Raw genomic sequence first — 22,859 nt, forward strand, 5'->3', positions numbered from 1 at the left:
ACAGGATGCTTTAGACTGTCATTTACCAACATCCTAAGTGAGGTATTTCGTAAAAACTTGGTAGTTTTATTTTTCGATGTTTGCAAATGTTGTATATTCCCTTTAACAGAAACAGAAAAAAAAATTAAAAAGGCAATGTGTCTTACGAAATCAAACCGCTTGATCAGCAAAATTTGTAAAATTTGGTCGGGTACATTCATCAGATTTCCAAGGCTAAATTATGGATATATAAAGATTCAAATATTAAATAAATTGTTCCTCGCCAAATTCCATGACTTTTATCATTTTTTTACACATTTCCATGACTTTTCCAGGCTTTGAAATTGAAAATAAAATTGCAAGTTATTTCAGGGGTTTTTTTTCTAGGGAACTCTGCATGAGGTTTTACCAGCAGTGGATTAAATTTTATTATCCTAAAAAAAACCAATGTCAGAAATTTTCACAAATATTCCCAAACTGTTGATTTGGTCCACTCTTGTATTACTCCCAAAGATGCTTTCAATTTTTGACCAAGATTGAAGTCTTCGCTGCCGCGCCCTGGCATTTTAAGTCAAGCACCATGGGAACGTGGCCTTTTTGCGCGCGAGTGCCTCGTCGCGACGACGGACGTACAGAGTGCAAATCGTGACAGCTTTAGACTTGAGAGTGCCCCCCAATGATCCGCCAAGTGTCTGCCGCTGGCAGCTCTCGAGTGCGTCAAGGTATATAGGCTGGTGCATAGGGTCTAGGAGAGGCCTGGGGGCACTTGAACGAGTCGGGGTGCCGGATTTCAGACAGGTTTTTTTTTTGTGTTTTGCTTTGTTTTGTTTTCTTTCGTTTCGGTTTTTCAGGTGATGAAAATGCAAGGCCACAAAGCAAAAGGCTGCTATCTTACTGTTAATGGCTAATCAATAGATTTTACAAGGCACCATCTTAAACCTTCCTAGTGTGAAGTCAATATTCAGAGCAGTATATAAAACCCTTTAAAGCTATAGTCCATCATTTGCAGCCATCCGAAAAAGTAACTGGCATATTATTGTTGAAAAACATACTTGGTTGAAAGATAGTAAGTGGACTAAACTCCCTGTGAAATTAATCTTTCTGGCAAGCTATCATTTTGAAGTAATCAACGAAAGAAGTCCTTTCCAACGGTGCGTCTTAAGACGGTGACTGCTCTATGTTCCGACACCCCTATGTTCCGACAACCTAGATTGTGTTACTCCCGGTTAGGGTTAGGGTTAGGGTTAGGGTTAGGAATAGGAATATGTGCAGTCGGAACATAGGGGTGTCGGAACATAGAGGTGTAACCCTTAAGAGGCACCGTAGGACAATTTAAATTAGTAGTTCGTTTTGTTATTCGGCGCAGCGCGCACAAGCATTGGCACGACGCACAGGCGCGCACGGTTGCTATAATTCGTCGGGTCAGTGCGCGACATCGCGTAAAGCTGCAATTCAAAACAATTCAAAACATGATTCAGCAACTTTTGATTTGAAATTGAGATCCTAGAATGCTGTTTTTCTCGGAATATACAGCTGAAGCTGCGCTGAAACTTCATCAGGTTAGTTGTTCAGTACCCTTCTTTAGATTTTGAACACTCTTGTTGCTTCAAACGAACAAAAATGCACAAATTACAAATGATGGACTATATCTTTAAAACCGTGCAGGTCAGTTTCAAGTGAAGGGATATGAAGTGTTATAAAGTAACTGTGTCACACAGAGAGTCACTGAACAAGAAAGGCACTGTGGAGAGCAGTGAAGCGTGACTGAATCTGCCTGCTTTTAAGCTTGCCCTGAGCTTAACCACACAAAAGAATTGTGCATGGATTTGAAGTGTTATCCATACTCCACAGAATATTACATCAAAGGAATTTGAAGTGTGGGTGCTAAACCCTGTGGGCAAAAGTGGTTTTGCAAAACTTGAAGGGTTGTGAAGTGCAGAAGACCAGGATTAGTTAAGGGTCGTTACAACAATGACTGTTTTGACAAATCCAAGAGTTCATTTTTTAGCCTCTCATCACACAGGGTTGTTGGCTCAATTAATACCCTCAGTATATGTCTTGTTCCGTAATTATGGGGACTACACACCTGATGCAGTGTTGTAGTCGAGTACTTTTTTCCGAGTACCGAGTACTGCCGAGTACTTAGGTTACTGAGTACGAGTACAAGTACGAGTACATCTTTTTCCGAATACGGCCATACGGCAAATGGTTCATCGTGCGTAATTGGCCCAGGCCAAGTCAGACCGATATACAGACCCAGTCACGGCTAGCTGTTAAATGTGTTTGTCCGGACGTGCGCAGAGGAAAGTCAGGAAACTTCATTTTCTCCGCAAGCCGATCAACCATTTGAAACTGAAAGTATCGATAAGGCCATGGTAAGTCAAGCTACATTGTATACCATTTTTTGTTCGAGTACTGCTATTCAAGTACGAGTACTTTGATGATCGAGTAAAATTTTGACATGTAGAGTACGAGTACTTTGCTACCCGATAACGAGTACCGTCATTTCGAGTACGAGTACTTTGACATTCGAGTATGAGTATGAGTATGAGTACTCTAAAAAAAAAGTACTCGAGTGGTACTCGAGTACAAGTACCGAGTACGAGTACTACAACACTGACCTGATGAGTGATAGTTTTTATGTGGAACCGAGGATGCTATGGGGACAGCAGAAAGTCCCCATAACTCGGTCCTAATTTCCCTATCAATAGAAATCTTCCCCATTATAACGCAGCGTCAGCTAGGGCACATTTTCCCATCTCACACGACTTCATGATTGGCACACTGTGAGAGCCCATTTGTTGCATACCAGATGTGCTGAATCTTTGGTATTACCGGGTATATCATGTGCTTGGATATACTGTAATTTCATTGGTCAAGAACGGCCACGTATATCTCGAAAATAAAAATGCATGTCAAACACCGAGGGTGATATCGCACTGCGTTCATTTGTTTAATCACAAATTTTTAATTATTCATCAGACTCAGAGCAGACTGGTATTAATTTGTAATGAATTTTAATTTCATTGCTTTTATTTCTATTCGCATGTTCCAAAAATGAAGAGTTCTGCAATTTCAATTTAACATGGCCGACTCGTGAATAAAGTCTATAACTGAATTCACCCCCCCCCAAAAAAAAAACCAGTATAAAACAGAGTCCCTCTGACCATCACGGCGGACAATGACATCAACACACACAACACTCTCTCACAAAACAATAGCGCTGTGCATTTTCGAATAATTTAGTATTTAGTTACTGGAACTTGGATTTGATCAAATATTCAAATACTCGAACAGTGGCATTTGAGGTAAAAATACATTACGAATATCAAATATGTATCAATCAATTTTTGAGATACCGGTACATATGTACAAAATGTACCTGACTATATTTGACAGATTTGAAAGGGAATGTACATCATTGGCTTTTGCTGTTTTTTTTCAGAAATGAACTATTTGAGGGGTTATTATAATAGATCAAATATTGTTTAACTGACATGTTTGAAGTTTTGTGTTCGAAAATGCTTGAAAAACCAAAAAAAACAAAACTGTTTAACTAGTCTGGTTCCCTGACTCCCTGATTCCACTAAAGATAAAATGGATCAATTTATAGATGTCGGAAAATTGTAAGGTAAGGGAACCAGTCTAGCTGGCCTGCACCCATTCATGAACATGTAACCAATGGCAAACAAAATTTGGACTGAAAAAAAATTGTAAATTTAAAGCAGTAGTTGAAAAATAGTTAGGTTTTTCCAACGGTGGTCGGCCGAACACCGTTGGAAATGTATACAAAAATACCATTTTCTTGAAAATGACTCAACACCAGGTGCCATAATTTTACAGGATGCTTTAGACTGTCAGTTACAAACATCCTAGTAAGGTATTTCGTTAAAACTTGGTAGTTTTATTTTTCGATGTTTGCAAATGTTGTATATTCCCTTTAAAGATGAAAATGAGGGCAAAAAATCCTCATGGAATCTTTCAAATCATGTGCTTAAGGTGGCTGTCCACAAAAATGTGGCATATTAACAACAAAAATCCAATCAACTTATACAAATAACATTAAATGGCAGTTGTTTTTCATCGTTTTCTTGAGACAGCTCATTTTATTTTTCTCGAATAATCTATTTGGTCAAAAGCTATTTGGATATATTGGGTGGATGATAGAATATCCGGATCATATTCGGGCACAGCCCCTACAAAACAAGAGCATCTTCAGCACACACCACATGTACATGTACTATTTTTTAAAGAGGTTGTGGAATGCTCGAAGACATTTCCGTCATTTTTTGGGTATATGTAGCCTAAGGAGTGATGAAATAAAAACGACTATTGTTTCTGTCATGAAATGAGTACAAAGGGTACTTTTGAGAGCTATCTTTCAGGTCCTGTTTCGACCCGAACGTGCAATTTGTGTAAAAGTCGTCGTTGCGGGCAGCAAACAAAACACAGTAAATCGTGACGTAATAAACAGGACTCGTTTATGCTACTCTGCATCGGGAGTCTTGTTTATTACGCCACGATTTACTGTGTTTTGTTTGCTGCCCGCAACGACGACTTTTACACAAATTGCACGTTTGGGTCGAAACAGGCATGACAGGACTTGAAAAACAGCTCTCAAAAGTACCTTTTGTGCTCATTTTATGACAGAAACAATAGTCGTTTTTATTTCATCACACCTTAGGCTACATATACCCGAAAAATGATGGAAATGTCTTCGAGCATTCCACAACCTCTTTAACTGTATGGACGCATGTGCACGAATGACGTCAAAAATGAGCCATGTGTAAAACCCAACTGGGAACTATAACCACCGAGGTATGGTCGAATACAATACAAGATGGACTTAATAGTCCAATTATTAGAATTTGAGCAGCGGAAATCAGACCTCCTTTTTTACAGCCATGCACACTATCTGATCAAAACATGAAGATGGTCCTTTTTTTCCCCAGCTTCTTTTTGGCAGCTGACAAGTTTTACAAAGCCAGCAGGTCTCAGGTGCCGGCAATTGACGTTAATTGAACGGGCTATTCAATTAAGAGATCTGATTCCCTTCAGCCGTTAATCCCCCCCTTCCAACTCAGAATTGTGACTGCCATTCATTGGCTTGTTTTGCCAGATGCACAGGTGGGAGAAACGTTGACGCGCGCTCGCTCCTGGACACATACTGTCATGACCCTAATGCAGACGAAGATGCATGAGGGCTCATTAAAGGGCCGATTTCATTCTCTGCTTAGTGGGTTGCTAACCGGAATGTGGTGCATAACATGCTCATTTTGCCTTATTTGTGGGATAATTTGCTAGCCAATGTTTTTTACACTAAGCAGTTTCCATACAATGTTTATAGGTAGAGCATATCATTTGCAGCAATCCAAAAAGTAACTGTTGAAATTATTGTTGAAAAGCATACTTGGTTTAAAGATAATAATGGCACTAAGCTCCCTGTGAAATTATTTTTTTGGGGGGGGCATGCTGTCAATATGAAGAAAACAGAAGGTCCTTTCCAAAGATGCGTCTGCAGACGCATTTCTGGCAGTATCCATTGGTAGTTTGTTTTTAATTTGGCAAAGCCGTGAATGGGTGCGCGCAAGCGTTGACTCGACGCACACGCGCACACCGTTACTATAATTCGTTGGTTCAGCGTGTGACATCAAGTAGCTGTACCCGGATGGATGAGAACGTGTCCCAGACGCTGATTTCGGCACAATTCAATACATGTCTCGGCAAGTTCTGAATTGAAATTGTGATCCTAGAATGTTGTTTTCTCGGAATACACAGCATTCAATGAGCTAAAACTTCATCAGGTTAGTTGTTAAGCACCCTTCTTTCATTGTCTTTAGATTTTGAGCAATTTTGTTGATTTAAACGGAAAAAAAATGCACAAATAGCGAATGATATACTACACCTTTAAAGGTACGTCGGATCATTTGCTTTTTGTGCATTATTTTAGTTTGAACCGAAATTGCTAAAAATATTAAGTGGGGTGCACCGCTAACCTGTGGAAGTTTTAGCTCAGTGGCTCCTACATTTTGAGAAAACTTGGAAAATATATGCTTCAGTTTTTGGGTCTTGTAACTGAATTCCTTCAATGATTGTTTTCTTCCGAACGATACCATTTCAGGCAGAATAATTTCACAGAGTATTTGGTACCATCCCCAATTTCAATTTGAGCAAGGTTTTTCTCATTAAATCGGTGGCTTCGTTTCCGGGTAATTACCAATGTTCCTACATGTACCGTACGTGCCTTTAATCAACCATCTACATGAAGTACAAGTACAGCATCAATAACCTCCATAAATTTATGTAAATGTTTAGGGCAACCCTGAGTGCTTATTAGTGTCAGCTCTTACAATGTACATCAAGATAAGATTTTGTTTATAACCTTGTCAAATATGTGTCACATCCATGTCCAATTTCAATGCATACTCATTGTAAAATTTAAAAATAAAGATTATTATCGATCAATGATGATGAATATATCTCATTTCTAAACAGATTATAACTACCTACTCAAAGCACTACTCAAAAGTTCCAAGCATCAGTCAAATGCACGCTTATCGCAGCATTTAGTGCAGACACTAACTTGAGCCTGAATTGTTTAAACAAATTGCCACCAACATAGAGTCATTTCGTGTCAATTCAACACGATTTTGGACCCGACCCTCACAGATTGAAACGATATTTGGTGTGATGATTGGCCTATATGAGAAACCCCGGAACTGAATTTTTTTGTAGTTTGGCTCGTTAGATTTTAAGATACGGGAAGACGAACTTTTGACTAATTAGCATGACCTCCGAACTTTAAATACTTGCATCTCCAAAAGTATAGCACCTACAAAGCCAAGTTGTACATCTTATTAAAGCTCTTTGAATGGCCTCCTTTTTCATAAAATCTCATAAAGGCCAATCATCACACCAAATATCGTTTCAATTTGTGAGGGTCCAAAATTGTGTTGAATTGACACGGAATGACCCTATATCAATAAAAAGCCTGAAACACTAAAAAAAAAAAAAAAAAAAAATTACCCTTACCCCCTTTCAAAAATGTGTTTTCTGGATGTTTCAGACCAAATCCAGCACTTTAGTTTGTCACATTTTTTTGAAACAAAAAACCCTGAAAAGTGGCATCTCTGTTTAAAGGGAACTGTTCTCATCTGCAGCCGCTATCAAATTCCGCCGAAAACAACTCGATAATGTCACCAAGCACTCTCTCTCTCTCCTAAGAATCATCATTCTATTCCTGAGGACTCCAAAACAGGATACCCACGAAGATAAAAAAGCCTGAGAACGGCAAAGAAGTAAAATTTTGTATTCAGACGGCAAGGCATTGTGGGGACGCAGCAGGCATTGAAGGTGGAAATGTCAAAGTGCTCGACACAAGAGCTGCGATTGAGCGCAGGAAAGGAACCGAGTTCTTTACACATCTCGCAGCAGACAGAAATCTGACACCTTCTCACAGCACCGACTATTGTACTTCGTCTTCCCCGACATGTTTTTCAACTTCAATATTTTGTATCCTTCACACGTCGAACAACATGCATGTCTCTTAATAGGACAAACATCAGGAGACCAAAAGTGAAATCTGTTAATGTGAATTTCACTGCACCAAATGATTTGTTTTGTTTTTCATGTCAAAAAGATATTTTTTTTATTCAAGATATTCTAATTTTACTGGAATTTTTTTTTTTTTTGTAGTGAGACAAGAAAATACTCCTGGAAATGTAGTACCTTCTAAATTTAAGAAAACCACTTTTGGGAGTGAAAGATTTGTAGTTGAAATGTATACCTTTCCTCTTATTTCTTTGCCTTTATTTTTTGTTTGACTGAATTTAAAATGAAAATATTACCAATTGAGGTGACAGGTTGCTTGCATGCCAACATATTGGCGCATCTACATGTACCGGGTAAGTAACATACAATGTAGATGTAAGAATAAATATATTGACAACAACTCCTCTAATAATCTATTTTCCTTTTTATTTGAATGAGAGCCATTTTCAAGACACAAGGAATGCTATGGCAAAGTCCCTTTGGCAATTAGAAAGTCACCAAATAATGCATTATGTATTTTGGGTCACTTGAGTCAAGCCCGAGTCCGAGTCTCAAGTCACTTGGATCGAGGCCCAGTTTGAGTCTTGAGTCATCTGGGTCGAGTTTGAGTCTCAAGTCATAGTCACAAGTCTCAAGTCCTAGTCACAAGTCATTTGATTCAAGTCTGAGTCTGAGTCATGAGTCACTTGAGTCAAGTCTGAGTTCAAGTCTCAAGTCACTTGGATCGAGTCCCAGTTCGAGTCTTGAGTCATATGGGTCGAGTTCGAGTTTTGAGTCTTTTGGGTCGAGTCCTAGTCACAAGTACTTTTTGATTCAAGTCTGAGCCAAGAGTCATTTGATTCAAGTTCGAGTCCGAGTCACATTTGTACGAAGTGGACGAGTATGAACATGAACACTCATGGCACTGTTGCGGGAAAAAGGGAGACTTACACTTAATAACAAACATTATTATCTGCAACATTATCTAGAGAGTGGTGTGGTACGGTTTGTGCTCAACGTTCTTTAGCCTTGCTTTAACGTGACTTTCGGAAAATAAACATCAAAATCATATTTTTAAGAGTTAAAAAAAAAATAAAATCAGTGACTCACAACTCATGAGTCATTAGTGTCAAGTCAAGTCTGAGTCAGCAAAATTGCGACTGGAGATGGACCCAATTCAAGAGTACCGGTACTCTACGAAATCTGGCTGAATCCAGAGTCTTCCCTTTGCTTCTCAAAACAGCAAATACATCGTCCTGGTCTGTTGCAAATTGCCTTGCTGAAAATTGGGTTCTCCTCGCCTTCCACCTCTATGGCCCGGGATCGAATCCTGCCCTGGTCCACATGTGGATTTGGTTTTCAGTCCTTACATGTACATAATTCAGTGGGTTTTGCAAAAAATATTCTTCTCAGGTTTTCCTCCCACCTCTAACACTGTACTTTCTTTGTTGTCTTCTCTACAAGTTTTTCAGGCCTAGGGTGCTTTTGAGGAATCCTTGGTTTACCGTAAATAAATTTCATAATACGTGTAATCACAAAGTTTGTTTCAGCCATGATTGACACATTTCTGCCTGCTCATACCTGGTTTTGTAACATGCCCAGAGGCCATCGGCACATGTACATTTGACATTTAGGAGTGTAGGATTGTTTTTCTGTATAAATCAACAATGAGTAAGAAAAAAAAATCAAAGCACGTACACATTACCATGTGTAACCGACACCTCAAGTAGAGGCTTGTTATGAATCTTTAATGTTGCTCTCTCAGCGCATTTTTTTCGTGTTTCACCAAAAAATAGATTTTGTTTTCCAACTGCTATATTTATAGTACAGTAAGACAAAGAGTTATCCACTTTTGCAATGGGACATGGAACAAAGTAACGTTTAGTTATGGAATATTTACTTTGTGAATTTCGAATTATCTGCAGCTTAACATTATTTCTGTATTTTTCTGTGCGTTATGGGCACAAAAGCAACCCAAAACAACAATGCGTATTTTCAGAGGGTTAAAAATGTCCAAAATCGGAAAAAGCTGCTTAAAAATTTGACAATTTTTGTATTCTCACAAGAACAAATATCAGGGGTCACTTGGAGTCTCAAAATTTGAGCAGTTTGAGAGCTAGCTATACAGGGTAAGTAAAAAAAAAAACAGCACCCAAATTTCTGGACCATTGTTTTAGTGAAGTTCTGCATGTAGCACTAAATCTAGGATATGAAAGCCCACTTCATAAGCTTTCTTTTAGTAAAAGAATCTTTCAAATCACTCTAGTAATTTTCAAGCTAGGGAATTTTAACCACAACCACCGTTTTAAAGTTCTGTCAACGGATCACAAAAAGGTGTTCTTTCAGCAAAATGAAAACAAATCACATAGGGATGTGTGTGAATTGTTTTCGTTTTGCTGAAAGAACGCACACCTTTTTCTGTGATCAGTGGACAGAACTTTAAAACGGTGGTTGTGTTAAAACTTTTGAACCTGAAAAGTACATGGGTGATTTGAATGATTCTGGTACTACAAGAAAGCTTATGAATTGGGCTTTCATATCCTAGATTTTGAAAGTGCTACATGCAGAACTTCACTAAAACAATGGTCTCGACATTTGGGTTTCATTTTTGTTTTAATCACGCTATTATGTGACAAATCTCTTTTGTGAGTTTGTGAGGTTCTGAGTGAAACTCAAATGTATCGGACAGTATACTCTGCCTGTCGCCATCTCCTGATGACGGGCAGATATATGTACTGTCTGAAACATTTCCCTGGTTCTTTTCAGAAACTCACAAACTCATGAAAGAAAAATGTCACAAGGTGCTACCGTACATGTAAATCTTTATGCTATTGCTATCTTCACCATGCAAACTTTCAAATTGTATGTGTAATTCCAGTCCCACATGTTCCTTTTAAAACGTTAATTAAAATATGTGTGTACCGGTACATCACTTTAAGGTGTTTATTGAATGTAAAGGCTAATTAGAATAAAAAGCTATGTTTGAATATTGATCAAATAACCACATGTTTTCTTAGTCTTCGTGGGAGCTTACTACCGGTAGCAACTTCAGCAAGCAAATGGGAACTTACTGTAGCTACCTTTTCTCAGCATGCTCAGGTACAATAAGCGTTTCCGTTCAATCTGGCTTTTCAAACCTGATAAGTAAACTAAATCACAAATCACAAAATTTCCGGCGATTTCAGGACAACGTGCACATTTAAGGTTCCTTCTTCTCACTTTTACATGGAGTTTAAATGCACCAAACAGCGCCGTAAAACTCGGCCTCTGTGTTTTGTCTTCTGCACCGCATGACCAATTCGTCTGGGCATGAGTGTTTTGCGATTCGTGTTATCCCAGCATCGCCAGACAAACAGTCCAAAGCTAGATATAAATCTCTCTTCGGTGGTTCTTGTTTGTCGATGGTTTACGTTTCAGAAGCCTATTCGGTAGTTGGGGGGTGTTTCTTGTCTCGCCACATGCTTTTTTGATGAACGCGGGATCAAGGTACGACGTGACTGTGAACGCAAATAAATCATAAGTCCAGATGCTGTTTGGAGAACGTAATCGATCCAACACCCCCCCCCCCCCCCCCGAAATTGCTAGACATCCTTGCCGATGATGCACTGTAATCAGTTAGATGAGAAGACCCACGGTTGTTTAAAATAAAACCCTCCGACAAAAACCCTGAAAACTTCTAAGATTGATGGTGGAACGATGCGTCATGTATTGACGCAGCAACGATCTTGAAATGTCACGGTGCAAGAAAGAAGTGTCGGGGGAAAGGGGGGGGGGGACACGACATTTTGATACAGAAGCACACAGACAAGGCAGCTTGAAGCTGTCAGAAAAACGGAAACAGGGCAGTCAATCTCTTTTCTTGGCCTTTTTTTTAATTAAGGACGTCACGGCTGAGTTTGCGCATGCATACGTTCCTGACTGCCGGTGATGGGGAAAAACAGTGAATCAGATGATGATTTACAATGTACCGGTATATTAAGGAACTTTGTGCACAGAGCGCCAACTTGCTTGTGACGGGAAACATGCAGTGTCTGTATTTGATGAAGTATCACTGGCTATGAGTTTGGAGTTTGCCTAAACGATCCAGGATTTTTTCTGCTTTCTTCAGCAGAAAAAAAGTATCTGGCTGTCACAGATTTGAGTGGAATTCATTGTTTTTTTAACCAGAGCAAGGCACAGAGGGGGATTTCCATTTCCCCCCTAAATCAAAAGGTAAAGGATTATTTCATGGTGCTTTTTAGTATATCATTTGCAGCTATCCAAAAAATAACTGACAAAATTATTGTTGAAGAAGCTTACTTGGTTTAAAGATAGTAATGACACAGATCTCCCTGTGAAATTATTCTTTCTGGCATGCTGTCATTGTGAAGAAAACCAAAATGAAAGGAGGCCATTTCCAACGATGCGTCAACGATGCTGCAAGCAGTTGCCCCCCCCCCCCCCTTTCCCCTCGGCAAAATGATAAGCATTTGTGTTTTTTTCTTGTGGTGTAAACCCCCCCCCCAGCTGGTACTGTGGCCCCCGTAATGGCCGGAGCTGGCAATGGAGCTGGCTTTGGTGTGAAATGCACATGCATTGAAATACTTCAGACATGGTAAGTTTGCAAAGCGGGAGGGTGTAACGGCATATAACACTACATAAAGGTGGCACTATTCACAATAGAAAAATAGGCACAGAATTTACACATTCGTGTTACACAAACATTCTTCAATTACATTTTAAGGGCTGTTTGTTGGACCCTCCCCCAACACCACTATGGGCTTAGATATAGCAGAAGGTCGGCCAGGTGAAAGGAAGAAGGGGCATAAGATTTTAGGCTTTACATGGTGGAGTACCAGTATCGTTTCGGTTTGCGGTAACACCATGTGGTAATAACCAATTCTAACAACAAAGCCTGCTTAAAGAGCAGCATCTCCAACTCTCCTCAGTCTCCTGACGATGACTACAGCAGGCTAGACGAAACGTTGTGACCAACGACAAGTTCTTTTAGAACTTAAAGCAGGACTGTTCTTATCAGAACCAAAACTACTTAATAAGATGGGATTTTTGCGTAGGGGTGATGTAAATCAAGTTAGGTTTTGCCCTTCACGTAATTAGCGAAAGTTGAAAATAAGCAGGACAAGTTCTTATCAGAACTAAATATCTACTGAGCGACAGTAGTTATTACCACATGGTTATTACCACATGGTGTTACGAAACCGAAACGGAACAAAAAAAATGTTACCCAAATGATAAGAAGGGGCATGCTGCTGGATCACACACCCCAGTAGACCTCTCTTCAGCTTAAAAATACATGTACATGTACAAGGACAAGGCCTCCACGAAAGAGATGAATCAACTTAGAACGTTATTTTGAACTGATCACTGAATATCCATAACAACAAATACATGTAAATGCAGGCTCATCAACTGATTACAGAGGGTTCATCCATGGAGAGAAGGCTGATCAACTGACTGAAGAAGGCTCATCAACTTATATCAGATATGACTCAACAAGAAATGTCCATCGTCTGGTAAAATACCTTTAGAATTACAGATAACAAGAACCGAACAAAGTCTGTCAACGATTAACCCAAACACTCTTGAATGCTCAAATTTTAATATGGTTTTTCACACGCCCTAAAGGGGTTAGAGTTAAGAGATCCAAACAGCATTGCAATAAAACCATGCTCATCCGCAGATTTAAGAAGACTCATCAACTGTGTTGAGAAGGCTCATCAACTAACTTAAAAGTACATACACTGTAAGGCAGTACCTGCACCACAAACTGCTTCTATTTTGACTGTTCAATGAATCAATCAAACTAAGGTAGGACTTACCTGGAACACAGGGCAGGCTGCTTCATATCTCCTCTACGCTGTAATGTCAAAGAACCTGTCTATGTATGCTGCTACCATCTCCGTGGTAAGCTTCATGTACTTGTTGGGGTTCTTGGTGAAGTTAATCAGCATGTACCTGTGTCATAAAAAAAATCAACAGGTAGTCCATAATTTCTGGATTCTTGTGGGCCCTCTTAAATGAACTTCATGAGCTTTTCAACAACAAAAAAAGCTTTCCCAATCGGAAAAATATTATTGAGTTTTGACCAATTGAACACGAGTGCCACTTTTTAATTTTTTTTCCACGGCAAATGATATTTGAAACTTCCATCCTTGAAAGAAGCAACCAGTAGAGGGCAGAGCAGAAAACAGCTGAGAAGTTAAAACACAACACAAGTTAAACTTTTCATGACTACAATTTCTTCTCAAAAGAGAAATTACCCTTGTTGCAAAATTTAAAAGTGGCACTGTTTTTTAAATTGACCATAACTCAATTAACATTTTCCTGATAGGAAAGTTGTTTTTGAAAAGCTAGCGAACGAAACTTGTCAAATGTGCATCAAGACTTTCGAAGTATTTTTTACAAAACTGTGAAAAAGAGGGAGCTTCGACTGTTCGGTTTTTTGGGGGGCCACCCTGTATGTAAAGTGCCTCTGGACTCCAAATCTTCATAAATTGTGAAACCGAAATTTGAGTCAATGTCCTTTCCTTCCTCTAGGCAATGTTGAAGTTGAGTCCATCACAAGTCCAGTCAAAAGTCCATCACAAGTCCAGTCACAAGTAAATCAAAAGTCCATTCACATTTGCAGGGGTTGAACAAAAAGGAATGCAAAGGAATGCCTTCATCAAATTTCATTTGAAGAAATTGTAAACTTGAATTGGGACTGGGCGACTTTTAACGACTTGTGAGGACCTGCAGGGACTTGTGATGGACTCGTCCAACAACACAGCCTCTGGGCTATTAAACAAAAAACCTATTCAGCTAAAAAAAAAAAAAAAAAACACACACAGAGAAATAATAGACAAATAGGGCAGGTGGTTGGGATAGTCTGATGAAAGGCTGACCGAGAGCATCACAACCACACACAAAAAGGACAATCCTCAAGGTAAAAACGTTCTGAAAGGCTGAAAAGAGGAATGGATTTTTGGCAACATCAACAAGCTTTCTAAAGGACATCACTACAAATTACAGGAAGTTGGCTAAAAATAGTGTTTTTGAGGAAATCTCTTGAAATGTTTTCTTTTTTTTCCTCTTCTCAATAAGCCTGTCAGCAGCTGCCAATCACATCATTGCTGCTTAGCTAATTCATAGCGGAGAAACAATTTAAGGTAATATACAACATTTGCAAACATTAAATATACAACACTACCAAATTATTATGGAATAAGCTTACTTGACTGTAATAGTGAATAATAGTCTCAAGCATAGAATAATAGTCTCGAACCAGCCAACCGATCCCGTTGGCTCAGTGGTCGAGTGGTAAGACATCTGCACTAGAAAGCAGGAGGTCGTGGGTTCGAGTCCCACCCGAGTGATTTTGTCCAACTTTCACTCGGGAGGTAACACACTGAGTATACAGTGTATAAACGTCGGTGAAGGGCAAAAACCTAATTTGATTTATATTGTCCCGACGCAAAAAAATTCCATCTTATAATAGTCTCACGCATCCTGTGAAATCATGGCACCTGGTGTACTGTCATTCTCAAGAAAAGTGGAATTTTTGTATCAATTTCCAAAATACTGCCCCCAATTTACAAAATTCAGTTAGTCCGCAGAAACAAGTGACAACCGCAATGACTGAGTACACCACTCTTAGGCCTGCCCAAGAAAATGGGATTCTGGAAGGGCAGCATTAAAATTGCGCCACCATGCACCAAAGCTATGAAGAGTTCTTGTCCCCCCCCCCCCTGGTTCCCCCCCCCCCCCCCCCCCCCCCCCCCCCTCTGCTTTCATATTTAATTTGGGGTGGAAAACTTTTGGAACCACTTTTTCAGGGAACAAAAAGCAAATTTTGAACCCCCCCCCCAAAAAAAGTGTTTTGGATCCCCCTTAAATGCACACCATAAGTACCGGTATGCTTGGATTTTCCTAGGTAGCGCTGCCAAACTTCCCAAGAATGAATTGGACTCATCAGGTTGATCAAGGGCGGGTCCAGAACAAAATTTTTTGGGGGCCCAAACAAATTTTGGTCCCCCAAACGTGGGTCCCAAAAATTACGGCATGGGTTCGGGGCCCGCTATTAAGGGCCCCGAAACATTTTTGGATTCTAGATGCTCTGTGGTGCGATCTGAGGCAATTTCTGACCACTTTAACCAAATCTTTTTGAGGAAAAGATGGTGATGTACGCAGTGCCTGCCTTTATTGCGACGCCACTTAAAAACCCCTCTTTTTTTGGGGGGGGGGGGGGGAGGGAGCCACGGCCCCCATTGCCGCCCCCCCCCCCCATCCGCCCTTGAGGTTGTTAGTGGCCTCTACCACCAAGGCGCCTTGACTGCACTTTGTCAGGGATCGAGACTGGTTGCACCAAAGAAACAAAATCCAAGTCCAGTCTTGGAACCAGACTAATATTCAGGCAGTTTCTATTCACAGCTGCCATGGATCAAAGGACTAGACTGGTGACAGTTGCCAATGCAGGATTCAGTTACATTACAGATTGGATGGGATGGATACGTGGGCTTAATGAACACCGTCGCCAATGCCATGCGAGCCAATCTGGCATGAGGTTTTGATTAAAGGCACACCTAACCCCGACAAGGACCTTGATTTGCAATACCAATCAACCGTATCTGGAATTACCTATTTATCTGGAAATGAAAAACAAAGTTTCACATCTTATAGGATCATTTGCATTTATCCCAAAAGTAACCTACCAAATTTAGGCCAAAAAATAGTTCTGCTTCCAGTTACCCTACCATACCTATCCTATTTTGACAACCCCTACCCTATTTTTTTTTTTTGGGGGGGGGGAAATGAGGAAACCCCACCCCCCCCAAAAAAAACCCATTAATTACTACCTTTTAACTTTGAGTACATGCAGACACCTCCATATGATCGTACACAAAAAATTCCCTACCTACCTACCCTACATGTGTATTTTCAAATGCCATGTAATTGGAAGCAGATAACTATTGTTTTTGTTTGGCGTTATTATCAAAAAGCTTACATGTAGATGGATTAAAGATCGTACTGGTATTAAATAAACACCCCATGAAATTATTCTGTCTGGCTTGCCGTCATTTAATGGAAATCTAGAAATGTAGGGGATTTCCAATTGTCTGATTTTTGGGGAATAAAGACTGCCATGGATGAAATCGTGTTTCATGTTCAAAACGTTTTTTTTTTAACTGTTTTCTCAAAAAGTGTGCAACATCCACTGATCTGAAACTTTACCAGGCATAGGTTTTGAACATTCTACTTTAAATTTTGAGTGGTGAAATCCATGGAAATTAGCTAGGGAAAATCCATGGAATCAGCTGAAGAAAACTCATGGAATCAGCTAGGGAAAACCCAGGAATCAAACAGGAAAAATCAATGGAATCAGCTAGGGAAAATCCATGGAATCAGCTAGGGAAAATCCATGGAATCAGCTAGGGAAAACCCAGGAATCAAATATGAAAAACCCATGGAATCAGCTAGGGAAAAGCCATGGAATCAGCTAGGGAAAACCCAGGGGATCAGCTAGGGAAAAGCCATGGAATCAGCTAGGGAAAACCCATGGGATCAGCTAGGGAAAACCCAGGGAATCAGCTAGGGAAAACCCATGGGATCAGCTAGGGAAAACCCAGGGAATCAGCTAGGGAAAAGCCATGGAATCAGCTAGGGAAAACCCATGGGATCAGCTAGGGGAAACCCATGGAATCAGCTAGGGAAAACCCATGGAATCAGCTAGGGAAAACCCAGGGAATCAGCTAGGGAAAACCCAGGGAATCAGCTAGGGAAAACCCAGGGAATCAGCTAGGGAAAACCCATGGAATCAGCTAGGGGAAACCCATGGAATCAGCTAGGGAAAACCCATGGAATCAGCTAGGGAAAACCCATGGAATCAGCTAGGGAAAACCCATGGAATCAGCTGAAGAAAACCCATGGAATCAGCTAGGGAAAACCCATGGAATCAGCTAGCGAAAACACATGGAATCAGCTAGGGAAAACCCAGGGAATCAGCGAGGGAAAACCCAGGGAATCAGCTGAAGAAAAACCTAGCTGAAACCTAGTAAAACTGTACTACATGTATGTTAAAGGAAATGTCAAGTTTTATCTGTTATAAAAATGTCACTCTCCTAGGCACATCCCATGTAAAATGTGATTACTCTAAGGGAAAAAAACTATGCAAATATTTGTCAATGCAATCCACATGTAAGCATGTTGTACAAATGTAAATGCAAAACTGGAAATAGTTTCAAATTTTTAACAAACTGCCTGGCTTGAGGCATGGCCTGAGGCACCGAACTCATCAAGTGATTGCAGGCCTTGATCCCGTCACGAAACAGTGGTTCGCCTGGATATATTGGTTACTTTAACTCATTGGTACGGGCAAATGTGCATTTGCATTTGACATTTGAGAGCGATGCGTTTGGCGTATCCCCTCGTGGGTCGGATTAAGGACAGCTGAAATGACTGGCTTGGAAAGCAGGTCCCCTTCTGATGAGGGGAGGAAAGCTGAACCACCGAATGAGGATTGGAAATGTCAACGTCGATCAGGTTTCTAGTTAAATGTTGTGGATGGTTTGAGACAAGGGAAGGGGGGGGGGATGTGGAAGGAAGGTAGGTAGAGGGGTGGTGGAGGGGTTGGGGGAGGGGGTGGGTGAAGGGAGGGGGTTTGAAAGGTTAAGGGGCATGGGGTTTGGGGAACAAGAGGGCTACAGTTTCCTTGAAGGGCTCATCATCGAGAGGCTTTTATCCCAATGATGATTGGGCTCTGGGAATAGTGGGGGGGGGGGAGGTTGGAGGGTAGAGAGGGGATAGGGGGTTGTTGGACGTGAATGGGGTCTAGAGTTTCCCTTAAAGGACTGAGGAGGTACATGTATACATTTTTCTTGAAGGGCTCATCATCGAGAGGCTTTTATCCAAATGATGATTGGGCTCTGGCAAGGGGGGGGGGGGGGGAAGGTTGGAGGGTAGAGGGGGAAGGGGGGTTGGAGGACGTGAATGGGGTCTGGAGTTTCCTTTAAAGGACTCGTCTTTCGAGTAATGACAATGGGGCTCTGGAAGCGGAGAAACGGGCACTGTGGAACGATGACAACTGCATGTGACCTGTTCTGTCAACAACGTTAGTGCTAAGCTACTGTGAGACACTTTGTAGTCATTACGTACGTACTGGTAATATGAGGAAGGGCGGGAGATCACAAACAGGTGGCTTTTTGATGCTTTGATGTTTTTCATTCTGTTGTGTTAACAAACTCCACAAGAGGATATTCATGCCTCTGAACTGTACAAAGTAACTGGGTGCCATTATACAAATACCAATATAACATGGGTTGAGGGTGGATAGTCGATATTAGCTCCCCGAGGTATTCGAAGTTGCCGGGTCGTCTTACATGTAAACACTTTTCCAGTGTCACATGAAATTTGGACTCCTATGAAATCCGGTGCCCTATACCGTTTTATTGGTTGAACATTCACAATCCTCATGTTGGCATGCACAATACTAACAGTGAGTCTGTATTACATACATGTAGTCCTAAATTCACAATACACCGGCACAGCTGCGTTCTGCGCCACATCGCATCACGCTCACATCGCATCACGCTCCAATCTCCATATGAGGAGTTGTTTGCGACTTCTTGCGAGAGGCACATACCAAAAAATAGCTAGAGGGGTGTTTAAAAAAAAACATGAAGTAAATATTATCGTTGGAAATTTATAATTTCTGACTTGTTTTGACTTTTGGACCGAAAGGTTTTGAGTTTTTGACCGAAAAGGTATTTATGAATGGGAATAAATACGTGCTTGTCGGGTATTAAACACTATGTTTCAGACCGGTCTGGATGCTGATAATTACCCTTAACCTTCATTACATTTTTTTCAATGCTGCAAAGCTTCATGATCCATAACATTCCACATATTGAATCCATTATTATCGGGCGTTTTCAAGTAGCAAATACTTGCCCGGCTCTCGGTTTCATTTCAGAACCACCCCAAGCATGGCAAATGATTGCTTCTTCTGCCGAGGAGAGACCTCCACGAAGATGGAAATTGATGACAGACAGTCGTTGAAATCAATACCGTGTCAGAAACCAGAAGAGACATGAAAGCCGGCGAGGGCTTTATAAATTGCGCGTTGGACGCCGAGCGATTTGAAGTGGCAGCCGAGCGTGGCGGAAGGAAACATTCAGGGAGCAATTGATAGGGGGAATAGCTGGAGAAGACAATGTCAGATGGCAATAAGAGCGTATAGAGCAAGAGACACAAATGAGATGGTACAGGTGGAAAATGAGCAGTGGGCGACTTTTGTCAGTGTTTTTAATTCCCCAGCTCAAACATGCTTCGCCACACAGAAAAGGAAACTTGCAATATAGATGCAACATGATACAGTATGTCCCCCAAAAAGTTCGTCTAAATATATTTAAAGGGAATATACATCATTTGCTTTTGCTGTAATTTTCAGAAATGGATGGAATTGGGGGGTTGGAAATATATAGCAAATATAGTTACACTGACTTTTTTTGAGGTTTTGGGTTCGAAAATGCTATAAAAACCAAGAAAAACAATCATTTTCCTGTAGTCTGGTTCCCTGACTCCATTTAAGAAGAAACAGAGCAGTTTACATACATTGGGGAATTGTAAGGTCAGGGAACCAGTCTAGCTGGCTTGTACCCGTTCATAGGTGTGTAATCGATTGCAAACAAGTGCGATGGTCAATTGGGGCCAGTATTTGAAAAAAAGCCAGTTTTTTCCAACGCTGGTCGGCCGACTTGCGTTGGAAATTGATAGAAAAATACCACTTTTCTTGAAAATGACAGTATACATGTACCAGGTGCCATGATTTTACAGGATGCTTTACACTGTCATTCACTAACAGTCCAGCAAGGTATTTCAAAATGATTTGGTAGTTTAATTTTTTGATGTTTGCAAATGTTGTATTTTCCCTTTAAAATAACAACATAACCAAGTACATTTTGAAAATGTTCATTGTGCAGATATACCTAATCCTTGGCATCAACCTGTGAGTTCTATTTAATTTTGCCTCACTGCACAATGGTCAATTAAACACAACAACTTTCTTGGACACTGAGACCAAGTTCCTTGGCATTAATCAATTTCAGTGCTTTGTCATGTACACTACCGGTATGTAATATCCTTCAAGTTGTAAACAAGGGCTGCGGTTGGGGATTGGAATCATTTGCATGGCTATCAGGTATCAGTAATCATGGCAAGACTTCGGGTTAATGCTCAAGGGCAAATGGTGACTGATAGCAAGGCAAAATTGATTCTAATAATTCCCAACCACAGAGTCGTGTTGTGTTCAATTGACCATTGTGCAGTCAGGCGTGATGGAATTTAAATGAAACTCGTTGGGGTTTAGGTCAAGGATTAGGAGTAAATGAAACTCATAGGGGTTTAGGCCAAGGATTAGGAGTATCTGCACAATTAACACATTTCAAATTTTACTTCTTGGTTTAGTTGTTATTTCAAAAATATTTAGACGGAAAATTTTTTGGGGACATACTGTATATAGTAGTCTCCCTTAAAGGGAATATACATGATTGGCTTTTGCTGTAATTTTCAGAAATGAACTATTTGAGGGGTTAGTATAATAGATCAAATATTGTTAGACTGACATGTTTGAAGGTTTGTGTTTGAAATGCTGGGGGAAAAAAGGTTCAAGTAGTCTGGTTCCCTGACTCCACTAAATATAAAATGGATCAATTTACAGATGCCGGAAAATTGTAAGGTAATGGAACCAGTCTAGCCGGCCTGCACCCGTTCATGAACATGTAACCAATAGCAAACAAATTTGGACTGAAAGAAAAATGGTTAATTTGGAGCAGTAGTTGAAAATAGTTAGGTTTTTCCAACGGTGGTCAGCCGACCACCGTTGGAAATTTTTACAAAAATACCATTTTCTTGAAAATGACTTCACACCAGGTGCCATAATTTTACAGGATGCTTTAGACTGTCATTTACCAACATCCTAGTAAAGTATTTCGTAAAAACTAGGTAGTTTTATTTTTCGATGTTTGCAAATGTTGTATATTCCCTTTAACATGGTGCACTTTGACATTTCCCCTGACTTTCCTCATGCAGTGTTGCCAAACCTCTTCGTTGACAATCTTTGAATTCTTTTTAGTTTGAATACTGGTACTATTATCTTAATAATGCTTGCTGTTTTTTTAGTGTTGTGAAATTGAGTTGAAATTCAAAACCGGTGGCATCTGGAAATACAAATTCTGAGAATATGGTAACAGCTGATGCAAAGAGATTTTGCTTATTGTTAGTATATCTGAATGGTTTTCCTCTTTTTCGGGGGGGGGGGGGGTTGCACTACTCACATGAGAAAAATCCAAGCTAACGACAGGTTTTCATGTATATTGTTTGTAAATTACTTTGCAATAATACTTGCGGCCAAGTCCACTTCAGTCTTTTTTTTAACATAATAACATTTGTGGAGTGCCGTGGCCTAGTCTGGAGCATTAAATTTGTGGTCTGCAGGTAATTCTGCAGGTTGTGGGTTTGAGTCCACCCTGAGGTCATGGTGCGTGTGCCCTTGGGCAAGGCACTTTGTCACTCATTGCTTCTCTCCACCCAGGAGTAAATGGGTACCTGTGAGGGCAGAGATGGTTATTGTGATTGATTGTAGCTGCTTTGCGCAAAAATGGCAGCATCAAGCTGTATACTCCCCAGGGAGCTGAGATTGTCTTTGGAATGTTTCATTGGCCCAATCAGAAGGGTAATAATGATGTAGTGCCCTCAGAACACTGCTGGATACGTGCACTTTATAAAAACACATTATTACTATAAAGTCTGGTTTGCTTATAATTCTTTCCCAGAACTTACTTGTCTCTGAAGACCTGGTAAGGTTGCACGATGAGATCCTTGTTCTCTTTACGCAGCGCAGCCCGCAGCTCAGCATGGGGTATGGCGTAACTCTTCTGGGTCTTGTACAGCTCCTCAAAGTCTTGATTGAAGCCCTGGGAAGAAGGTGGAGGGAGGATATACAGTTACTTTTACATGACGAGTATTTCCTTGTACCCACAGCAATATCCCAAAGGAGCTGGTACAAGCTAGTGTTCTTTGATTGCTCATTGGACAGATATTTGTCTACCTGGTGCCCCGTTTTCAATTGTGTGAACAGCTTCTTTGGGTGTAGGGATACATTTGGCAATATTTGGTTGCAGACCGCTAAATAGGCCAAAGATTGCCTACGGCGACCAAATCACCATTTGTATATCATCATCAGTCTGCATAGATCGTTCCCAGATCTGAACTGGTTTTAGAACTTGCATTATGAAAATTCATTTGGGATGAAATTTGACCTGAAATTGTTCTACAGGGTGACCTAAAAAAAATGCAACTCTAAAACACTTGCCTTT

At 40.5% G+C, this 22,859-nt stretch overlaps 1 protein-coding gene across 3 annotated transcripts in view; it reads right to left on the minus strand.

The window, feature by feature from the left end:
- Positions 1-10,085: 10,085 nt before the first annotated feature.
- Positions 10,086-22,859, minus strand: part of LOC119721335 (exocyst complex component 7-like) — a 59,271-nt gene continuing 46,497 nt past the window's right edge. For 2 of the 3 annotated variants that reach the window (XM_038191368.1, XM_038191370.1), the window contains 3 exons: positions 22,324-22,457; positions 13,329-13,464; positions 10,086-11,006 (listed from right to left, as the gene is read on the minus strand). In XM_038191368.1, coding sequence (XP_038047296.1) covers positions 13,362-13,464; positions 22,324-22,457 — 237 coding nt within the window. In that variant the 3' untranslated portion in view covers positions 10,086-11,006; positions 13,329-13,361. The remainder of the gene's footprint in view (positions 11,007-13,328; positions 13,465-22,323; positions 22,458-22,859) is intronic. The other variant, XM_038191369.1, reaches the window with a different exon arrangement.

Source organism: Patiria miniata, unplaced genomic scaffold, assembly GCF_015706575.1.
Source record: "Patiria miniata isolate m_02_andy unplaced genomic scaffold, ASM1570657v1 HiC_scaffold_13, whole genome shotgun sequence".
Taxonomy (NCBI): domain Eukaryota; kingdom Metazoa; phylum Echinodermata; class Asteroidea; order Valvatida; family Asterinidae; genus Patiria; species Patiria miniata.